We start from the raw sequence: 10739 nt of genomic DNA on the forward strand, positions 1-10739 counted from the left end.
TGTTCCTTATTTTGGGCCATCTTAGTCTACGTATATATTTATGTAGACTAAGACGGCAAAAATAAGTGGGAACGCAAATAGCGTCCTCTACACTATTTGCGTTCCCCTTATTTTTGCCGTCTTAGTCTATGTAAATATTTATGTAGACTAAGACGGCCCAAAATAAGGAATGCAAATGGTGGCGGCCGTAGCCGCCGCCATTTGTGTACGTGCATTGTTGTTGTTTTTTAAAGTCAGACGTGACAGGCTACATAAAGATTTACGTAGCCTATCACGGCTGACTACAGGGACGCAAATGGTGGCGGCTACAGCCAGTGCATTCGGCCCCCCGAACTCCGTGGCAGAACGGCCTGCCACCCCCCGCCCCCCCACAGATCCCCCCCGGGATGAGACTTACCTGGGGCGGATCTTCTGGGTGGCAGTGGCTCCGGCAGCGGCAGTGGCGACCGGTCTTCCGACCGGCTGCCGCCGCTGCCATTTCCAGTGTGTGTGTGGGGGAATAAGACGTGATAGGCTACGTAAAGATTTACATAGCCTATCATGGCTAGGTTTTAAAAAAACAACGACGTGATAGGCTACGTAAATCTTTATGTAGCCTATCACATCTGACTTAAAAAAAAATGCGTACGCAAATGGCGGTGGCTACAGCCGCCGCCATTTGTGTTCCTTATTTTGGGCCATCTTAGTCTACGTATATATTTACGTAGACTAAGACGGCAAAAATAAGTGGGAACGCAAATAGCGTCCTCTTCGCTATTTACGTTCCCCGTATTTTTGCCGTCTTAGTCTACGTAAATATTTATGTAGACTAAGACGGCCCAAAATAAGGAATGCAAATGGCGGTGGCCGAAGCCGCCGCCATTTGCGTACGCGCATTGTTGTTGTTTTTTAAAGTTAGACGTGATAGGCTACGTAAAGATTTACGTAGCCTATCACGGCTGACTACAGGGACGCAAATGGCGGTGGCTACAGCCAGTGCATTAGGCCCCCCGAACTCTGTGGTGGAACGGCCTGCCCCCCCACCCCCCCCACGGATCCCCCCCGGGATGAGACTTACCTGGGGTGGATCTTCTGGGTGGCAGTGGCTCCGGCAGCGGCAGTGGCGACCGGTCGTCCGACCGGCCGCCACCGCTGCCATTTCCAGTGTGTGTGGGGGGAAAAGACGTGATAGGCTACGTAAAGATTTACGTAGCCTCTCACGGCTGACTACAGGGACGCAAATGGCAGCGGCTACAGCCGCCGCTATTTGCATCCCTGCTAGCCAGTGGCTGGATGTCTGGCTGCTGTCGGAGCCGGCTGGCGGCTCTGCGGAATCCCCGCGGAGCGGAGCCGGCCGACCAGGATTCCAGGGGGAGGGACGGAGAGCCTTCCCCCCCCAGCAGAACCCGGCGGAGCCAGGTAAGGGCAATTTCATACATCCCTAGTGCCAGTTAGCATGACCAATGGTCATGAATGCTGGGAGTTGCTCTCCTAAAGATCTGAAGGGCACCACATTGGGGAAGGCTGGAAGGCCTACAAGGCCTCCTGTAACTCTATGATGCTATGTATGATTTGAAGAAGATTAGGCCAGAGTTTGAGTTAAGAATACTTAACTGGACCCACCAAGTGTTTTAGGCCTCTAGGCCTTCCTTCTGGCCCCCTGCCACCTCCACATAACAGCAAAAACACAGAATCATGTTGGGGTAATAAATACATGACTTTATTCATAGACACATTGGACCTGTTGTTCTGTGCACCCCACAGAAGGCAAATCTTTTCTGGATGAGAAGGAGCACAGCCACCTCTCTCCTGAAACCCCCATGACCTCCAAAGCTTACCAATGTTCTTTAGCATGACAAATTATGGCTACTCCGGTCATGCAGTGTGGCAGTGGGGTAAAATGGCGCACAGTCTGATGATCCTCTACATGTTTTACCTGTAGTACTAAGTCCTAGTAGTACCATCTGTCAGTACATCAGGGTCTAAAGCCTAGGATGTCAAGAAGCTTATGATCACCAACGTTTACTCAAGGGTATTGATTCTAGTCACATCATTTTAATAGTCTTAAAAATTAGAAACAATGTTGAAAAACAGGAAACTCATGGCTCATAGCCATTGCAGGCTTACAGTCTTAGGTAGGGTAGCATTCCCCAATTGAGCATCAACTTCTGTATCATATAGATGCTGAAGAGGCTAGGCCTGCCTGCTGCAATCTTTGAGACACTGTGGTGCATAAGGAATTATGGGAAAAGTGCACAAACTGTGGTGGATGAGCAATTGACCTTTGCCTATTGGGTTGTTGTTTATTAGGAGATATAACCCCCACACACACACACACACACACACACACACAAAATATGGACAGACTCTGCCCATTATAAAAAGCATTCTAGTTGTTGCAGACTGAGCTCAGGAAATATGAAGAGTCCATAAAACTTATTAGGAGCAGGTGGTTATCTTTCTTCCTCCTGGAGCAAATAAGCAATTAATCAAATTGTGAGGCAGGAGGCATGGAGTCCCCTGTAAACCATCCTCACTTTGAATTAATAACCCATAATCATAAAGCAAAGGTTTGTTTGTTAATGTATTGATCTCTCTGCAATAAAACTCCTTCTGTATTAATGCTGCAGGCAGGACTCTCTTCCTCATATACTCAACAACAATGGGTTGTGTTGTGTTTTGTTTTGTTTTATGGATCTGTTATTGCATTCATTGCTGAGAGGGTCTGAATTCCATGGTGTGCCCCAAAGAGAGAACAGTCTCCTTTTGCAAGCAACATGGTATTAGTCTCTCACTGCAAGCAGCAGGCCTTGATGCCCTGAGATGGCTCCTCCCATGTCATGATAGTTGTCAGCATGACAACTGTAGTGGATGAAGGCCAAATGGCGAGGTTTCAACTATGAAACAAGGGTTGATATTCCACTTGTGACAAATGGGCTAGTTGGAGGATCACTAGGAGAGTTCTGAAGAAGGAGTTTCCACTCTGATCCTTCTTAGGCTGCTGAGAGATGGATTGTTTTATGGACCAGGCAGGGAGGATTTTTTTATTTGTCCTTGACTGCATATCTTTATCCCCCAAAAGCCACAATGCTTTATTTGGTGTTTTGGAGCTCACCATGTAGGCCAACCATAAGAAGAATCCCATCAGCTCTGGGGAAGACCCCATGCAGACTTTCATGTGAGGTCAACTGAAAAGTTGTGGAGGATTTGAAGACCTCTAGAGGGTCATCAGAAATAAGATCTTTAATTTCCCCACAAGTCAGGTCAGCTGAAATGTTGTGGAGGATGTGAAGATCTCAAGAGGGTCATTGGAAAGAAGATCCTTCCTTTCCCCACATGGACCAGCTCTTTTATCCCAAGACCTGAAGTATGCTCAGTCAAGGTTCCCAAGGAGCTAGCTTCCTGTCCCAATTTGTTCAAGAGGCAGCTCCCTCATATGAGAAATGGATGACTTTTCAGCTCCATTGTTCTCTCCCTCCACCTCACAACAGGGCAAACAAAACTGATAACATGATGGCATAAAGGCCTGGAGCTTGCGGCCCACACCGGCAAAGCAGTTAGAAAGGGTTTGTTGGATGGCAGTGGAGGAGAAATAGAAGATTGCTGGGTCCAAGGAGGCATTGAGAGTGCTGAGGAGCAAAGCATAGACCCTCCAAGTAGGGCTCTTTTTCTGAATAAAGCCCACGATGTGGGAGATGTTATAGGGAGCAAAGCAGATGGCAAAATTGAGCAGAGTGACCACGGCTAGGCCCACCGCCCGTTGCTTCCTGTGGGCTTGGATGTTGGGCAAGGAGGTCAGGATGCGGACTAAGTTGGCATAACAGAAAAGGGAAACAAGGAAGGGGAGCAAGAAGAGTGTAATGCAGAGTTCCAGCCGGACGGGGAGGAGGATGTGGAGTTGGTTGGAAGAGAACTTCTCATAGCAGTTGGAGTTATTGGATGCGTTGGTGTGAGTCTCATTGAGGTCTGGCATCTGGTACTGGACAATGTAGACAATGCTGCAGTGGGAACAGGCAAGCAACCAGACGAAAAAGCTGGCCGCTACTGCATAGGCTGGCCTGCGATTCAACTTGTACTTGATCGGGTAAGCGACGCCCAAGTAGCGCTCCACACTGATGGCCGTGAGGAAGAGGGTGCTGATGTAGATGCTGCTGTAGTAGCAGAAGCCAGTGAGAGGGCAGAGGAAGGCTGGGAGAGGCCAAGACATGCCTGAGGCAGCCTCCACCATCTTGAAGGGCAGGAAGAGGAGGAGGATCACGTCGGACACAGTCAAGTTGAACAAGAGGATGTCTATGGGGGCTGGCTTCTTGCGGACTTTTGCCAGAAATGTGTAGAAAGCCAAGAGGTTAGCAGGGAGGCCAGTCAGGAAGGCAAAGATGTAGACAGCAAGGACAACTGCGTCATGTGGTGTCATAGCCATCCTTTCGGTTCTGCAAGAGAAATGAAGGATTAGTATATGCGAGAAATGAAGGGTTTTTTTTGTTATGTATGCAGCATACATACACTATATATGCTGGCTTCCCAGTTCCACGTTTTTCCATGCTCTACAGCCAAATATCTTTCCTCTCTAAAATACACAATGGCATCCAACAATCTGTGTGTGTGTGTGTGGGGGGGGTGTTTAGGCCAAAACATCTGGAGGGTCACAAGTTGCCCACCCCTGATGTGCACTAGCATATAAGGAAATGGAGGTCCTATTCATTATGAGGGGAGCATGGTGGCAATTTGTAGGGAGGCCAGCAAGAGCATGATTGGGACACTATGCTTGATGGCTTTGGAGAAAGTGAGATTCCTCTCATATTATACTGCTGAGGTAGTTTGCTGGGCAAAGGAAGGAGTTTCAGCCATTATTCTCTTTCCCTGTACCAGAAATATCTACAGCAGCACCATCATGGGAGGTGACTGGAGTGGAGATGTCCTTCCTAGTATGTCCAAGTCAGTGGCTGGCTCCTTCCCTTCTCTGGCAGCATCACTGGAAAAGTGGTGTAAAAAAGGAAGGTGGGGGAGAAAGCAGAGAAGCAGTGGTGGTGGGAGCTTTCACTCCTTTAAACTAGGTTAGGCATTAAGCAATGATGTAGGGCAGAAAAATTTTCTGGATTTTTTTTTCCAGTGCCTTATTTTTCCACAGAAAATGTCCCATTTCATAAGGTCATTAGTAAAAAATCAATGTATGCCAATTGCAAATACAGAGCTTCTCTACAAGGCTGTTCATCCGGTGTATCTACTTTTAGTTTCCTTCCAGAATTGAGACTGGAGCTCTACACAAAGAGCTTTTCCTTTCCTGCCTTTCCACTACATGACCTGTAGGTGGTACTGTGCTACAGGGGAATCACACAATTACACAAGTAGGAAAATACATTTTCTTTTACTGTCAGAAGTAATAGTCCATTTTTCCCACTCTTAAAAAACAAACAATCAAAACAAACAGAGTTGACTATAGGTTTTACTTTACAAGGTTGGCTAATAGAAGTTTGTCAAATAGCTCTGGCAGAGTTTCTGATGCATCATAGCAGACTTCGAGGACTTCTCAAAAGGGACCGTTTTTTGAAATTTGGTTTCCCTTCTTTGCGTTTGCGAATAGAGGTGTTCCTCAGAACATGCCCCCAGAGACCCAAAAGTCCTTTTGGAGGGATTTAGTTTATTGAATTTGTTGGTACAAAATATATGGTGATCAGCAAAAAGCCTTTTACTCCATTTAATATTACAATAAATAATATGCCAATTGAGCGAGACACAAAGTACAAATACTTCAGAACTTGGCTCAATGAAAGAAATGAACAAATACAAGAGATAGATGCAAGAGTGGAGATGGCAAGAACACCGTTTGTTAAAATGAAACAATTATTATGCAATCGGGACCTTAATCTTGCAGTAAGGATTCAGATGGTAAGATGCTACATGTTCTCAATATTATTTTACTGAGTAGAGGTTTGGACACTTAAAAAGAACAATCTGAGGAAAATTGAATCTTTCAAAATCTGGATATACCGACACAGGCTGAAAATCGTGGACTGATCAAGTAACGCATGAGAAAGTACTATGCAGACTAAGCAAACAAACAGAATTGGTAAAGACCATCAAGAGAAGAAAGTTACAATACCTTGATCATATTATTCGAGGCGAAAAATATGCCATCCTCCAACTTATTATTGGGAAAATGGAAGACAAAAGATCAATAGGAAGAAGATGAACATCATGGTTAAAGAATGTGAGAGAATGGGTCAACTGTACTGCTATACAACTATTCAGAGCAGCAGTGTCAAAAACAAAAATAGCTGTAATGATAGCTAACCTCTGATAGGAGATGGCACCTTAAGAAGAAGAAGGTACCATGGAATATCTTTAAGTTCCAAAGAGGAAATTTGATTATTTTCTGTGAGTGTGCATTGCGTTTATATTTTATGTGATGAGTTTATAATAGATTGTATAAATGTTTGAAATAAAATTTAATTTAAAAAAATCTGGGAAAGTGGCCTTAAAAAACAGAAGTGAAACTGGAGGGTCATGATGTCATCAAAAGAACCCATAAACAACCATGACTAAGGAAATACAAGCACACAATAAATGCCTCATGTAGAAAAGCTCACAATATTAAGCAGGTTTGGCAGGTTCAAGGGTATAGTTATTATTTTTCAGGTGGTTATCCTTAGCAAGTATGTGAGAATGCATATATGTCATTTAAATATATGTATGTCTCTGAGTGAAATGGAATTAATAAATAGTGATAGTGAAAGTGAAGATGGCCCAGAAACCTTAGTGGAAGAGAGTTGAACTTTCTTGAAAGGAATGAGTGGCTGTCAGTGTATCATGCACATTTCTTTGGGTTGCTAAAATTAGTGAGTCAATACTTTTCAATTCCTTTGTTTTAAGGGAAGTACATGCTCTTTCCTTATTATATATATATTTGCACATATTTACAAATACCGCAATAACATGTCCATATAACATAACTTTTAGATCACATTAAGTGTGCTTTAATTCCCCCCCCCCTCAGAAATTTCAGGTCAAAATACTTTGGGGCATTTGCTGGGTTATGGGCCCTGGGCAGGTACTCGAATATGTCTACCCTTGATGCTGACGCTATACAGGACTTCTATTTTCTGTCTCTTCCTCTCCCTCTTCACAGTTTTCACAAAACCTTTCTTCACAATCGCTCTCTCCTTTTTCCCGGTCCCTTCATAACCTCCCTCTAGGGATGTACGAAAGTCACTTACCTTTTTGCGGATTCTGTTCATGTTGCGGGGGAGGAGTTCCATCCCTCCCCCTGGAATCCTTGGCGGGGGGGAGGCAATCCAGTCCTCCCCCCCGGAATCCTCAATGACCAGCTGTGCTCTGCGGCAGCTCTGCAGAGCAGCCAGCCAAGCCCAGGCCAGGGCCATCCGCGGCCGGATAACGGCCGCGGAGGGCTCCGGGTAAAAAAAAAAAAAAGTGTACGCAAATGGCGGTGGCTACGGCCACCGCCATTTGTGTTCCTTATTTTTCGCCATCTTAGTCTACGTCAATATTTACGTAGACTAAGATGGCGAAGAATAAGGAATGCAAATAGCGTACTGGGCACTATTTGCGTTCCCCTTTCTTGTCTTTGTCTTAGTCTATGTAAATATTTACGTAGACTAAGATGGTGAAAAATAAGGAACGCAAATGGTGGCGGCCATAGCCGCCATTTGTGTACACATTTTGTTTGTTTGTTTGTTTTTTACCCAGACATGATAGGCTATGTAAGTCTTTACATAGCCTATCATGTCTATGGGGGGGGACACAGACTGCAAATGGCGGCGGTGGCAGCTGGTCGGAAGACCAGCTGCCGCTGCTGCCGCCGCCGCCAAAGTCGCCGCTGGAGCCGCCACCGTCCGAAACATCCGCCCCAGGTAAGTCTCGTCTTGGGGGGGATCCGTGGGGGGCAGGGGGGTGGCAGCCCATTCCGCGATGGATTTCGTTCTGCCGAGATCCATCATGGAATTCTCTGACATCTAAGGATGCACGAAAGTCACTTACCTGGTCTCGCAGCTTGCTTCGCGGTGGGGGGGAGGCGCTTCGCTGCTCCCCCCAAAGTTCAGGCCGGGGGGGAGGCTTCCCGCCTCGCCCGGCCGAAATTCAGGCCGGGGGGGAGGCTTCCCGCCTCGCCCGGCCGCAAACTTCAAAAGAAAAAAAAAAGAAAAAAAATGCCCCTGTGATAGGCTACGTAACGATTTACATAGCCTATCATGGCTAGATCTGCAAAGTCAGCCGTGATAGGCTACGTTAATCATCACGTAGCCTATCACGGGTGACTTTGAAAAAAAAAAGCGCGTACGCAAATGGCGGCCCCCATAGGGAGCCGCCATTCGCGTTCCTTATTTGGTCCCTGTAGTCTACGTAAAGATTTACATAGACTACGGCGAAAATAAGGGCAATGCTATTTGCGTTGTCCTTATTTTCGCCGTAGTCTACGTAAATCTTTACGTAGACTATAGGGACGAAATAAGGAACGCGAATGGCGGCTCCCTATGGGGGCCGCCATTATCCGTACGCACTTTTTTTTTTTTTAAGTCACCCGTGATAGGCTACGTGATGATTAACGTAGCCTATCACAGCTGACTTTGCAAATCTAGCTGTGATAGGCTATGTAAATCGTTACGTAGCCTATCACAGGGGCGTGGTTTTTTTTTTTACTTTTCTCGTAATGGTGGCGGCGGCAGCCGATCGAAAGACCGGCTGCCGCCCCCGCCCCTGACGAAGACCTGCTGAACCGCTGCCGGGACCCGCCACCGGGAGGGACATTCGTGAAAGGTAAGTCCCATCCCGGGGGGGGGGGCGGGGAGGCAGAGAATTTCTCCCTGAACAACCTTCGGAGGACCGAATGCGTTGGCACTCGGCCCCCCGAAGTTTCGGGGAGAAATTCTCCCCCATCCCTACTGACATCCCTACCTCTCTCCTCTTTCAGAACCAACCCTTCTCCCATAGCTCTTCAGGGTCAAACTCCAGGCACTCCACCAGATGGCTACACTGCACATTGTACAGAGTTTTACCAGTCTCTGCTCTTGTTCCTTTAATAGCAGCTTCAGCTAGGATCAACCATTCAATCAGATTGTGGCAGAGGGAGGAATGGGAAGCAGCAGCTTAGCTGAAAGAGGCTGGCTGCCTTTGGCTCATTCTTAGTTTGTGTCATCTTCAGTGCCTTTCAAAATTCCAAGATGAATTTCGAGATGCGAACTTTGACATTTTTGAAATTCAACCTTTTAAATCTGAATTCGGGGAAAAAAACACTTCATGGCAAATACTTACGGTGTATTGGGACAAAAAATTAACATGGGGTACTTGTTTAGCCTTGTTTACTAAATACATGTAAAATAAATTTGCTAAATTAGATCCGTAGGGTATCAGAATTCAGAACTTTTTCAGAAGCAAACTGATCCCCCCCCCCCATGCAAATATGCCTACTTTGGCTTGGAAAAATTTCTAACACAAACAAAATTGTCCTATGTAAATGACCCCATGCAAATGAACCCAATTTGCATTGGGAAATTTTCAATTTCAAAATTTTCTGGAAAACCCCCATCACTGCAACGTAGAGTAGTTGGCTAGGTCTTCAAAGCCTGGGACTATGAATCTAGAAGGAGGAGTCTTGAAGATAAAGGGTGGTGCTTGGTAGACTGAGGCGGAACCTGGGGGAAAGAGTGGAGCATAGTAGCAGCAGGTCAGATAGTGGAGCCAGGTTATGCCTGGTGGCGCAGAGGTGGAGCCTGATTAACATCAGGGGTGGAGCTAAGAGGAAAAGCCCCCATCAGAAAATAGCCTGCCCCTTTAGTTCTGATAAAAAGGTAAAGGTAAAGGTGTCCCCAACCAGTCGTGTCCGACTCTAGGGTGCGGTGCTCATCCCCGTTTCTAAGCCGAAGAGCCAGCGCTGTCCGAAGATGCTTCTGTGGTCATGTGGCCGGCATGACTGAACACCGAGGTGCACGGAACGCTGTTACCTTTCCCGCCGAGGCGGTACCTATTTATCTACTTGCAATTTCTTGCTTTCAAACTGCTAGGTTGGCAGAAGCTGGGACCGAAGACAGGAGCTCACTCCGTCACGCAGCACTCGGGTCTTGAACTGCTGTCCTGCCGACCTTCCAGTCTGCAGTTCAGCGTCTTAACCACTAAGCCACCGTGGCCCCTTTTAGTTCTGATATCTCACCCTAATAAGGGAGTGCAAGGGTCTTGACATTGTCCATCAAGTGTTAACACCTGGTCAGGCACACAAGTCACCTGATCACAGTCTGTATTGAGATGTATTGCAATTCTACTTAAACGATGGTCATTAATTCCACATTTAAATCTCTCCATATTAATCTGCATATGCATATTTTGTGCAAATCTTTGTCCTCTTTTGTCCTGTTTGCTTGGTGATGCATTTTCTCGTTGTTTGGCAATGCGTAAGGAGTACTCTCCCCTTCATGGATCACTGCCTTGTTGTGGCGAAGAGGCTTGCGTAACTCAGTGAAGCCATAAGTTATGCCGTGCAGGGCCACCCAAGACGGACAGGTCATGGTGGAGAGTTCTGACAAAATGTGGTCCACTGGAGAAGGAAATGGCAACCCACTCCAGTATTCTTGCCAAGGAAACCCCATGGAACGTATCACAAGGCTAAAAGAGATTACGCCAGAAGATGAGCCCCTCAGGTCGGAAGTTGTCCAATATACTACTGGGGAAGAGCAGAGGGAATTTCAAAGTAGCGCCAGAAAGAGTGAAGCGGCTGGGCCAAAGCCGAAAGGACACTCAGCTGTGGATGTGTCTGG

The 10739-nt window shown here is 46.5% G+C and overlaps 1 protein-coding gene across 1 annotated transcript; it reads right to left on the minus strand.

Moving 5' to 3' along the window:
* Positions 1-3373: 3373 nt before the first annotated feature.
* Positions 3374-4393, minus strand: LOC146337843 (free fatty acid receptor 2-like). Its single transcript, XM_084816325.1, has one exon. The coding sequence runs from the start codon at positions 4391-4393 to the stop codon at positions 3374-3376; it is 1020 nt and encodes a 339-aa protein (XP_084672451.1).
* Between the last annotated feature and the right edge of the window lie 6346 nt (positions 4394-10739).

The sequence above is a fragment of the Heloderma suspectum genome, chromosome 10 (assembly GCF_057233095.1).
Source record: "Heloderma suspectum isolate Gila_16-S chromosome 10, 16-S_ref, whole genome shotgun sequence".
NCBI classification, from domain to species: domain Eukaryota; kingdom Metazoa; phylum Chordata; class Lepidosauria; order Squamata; family Helodermatidae; genus Heloderma; species Heloderma suspectum.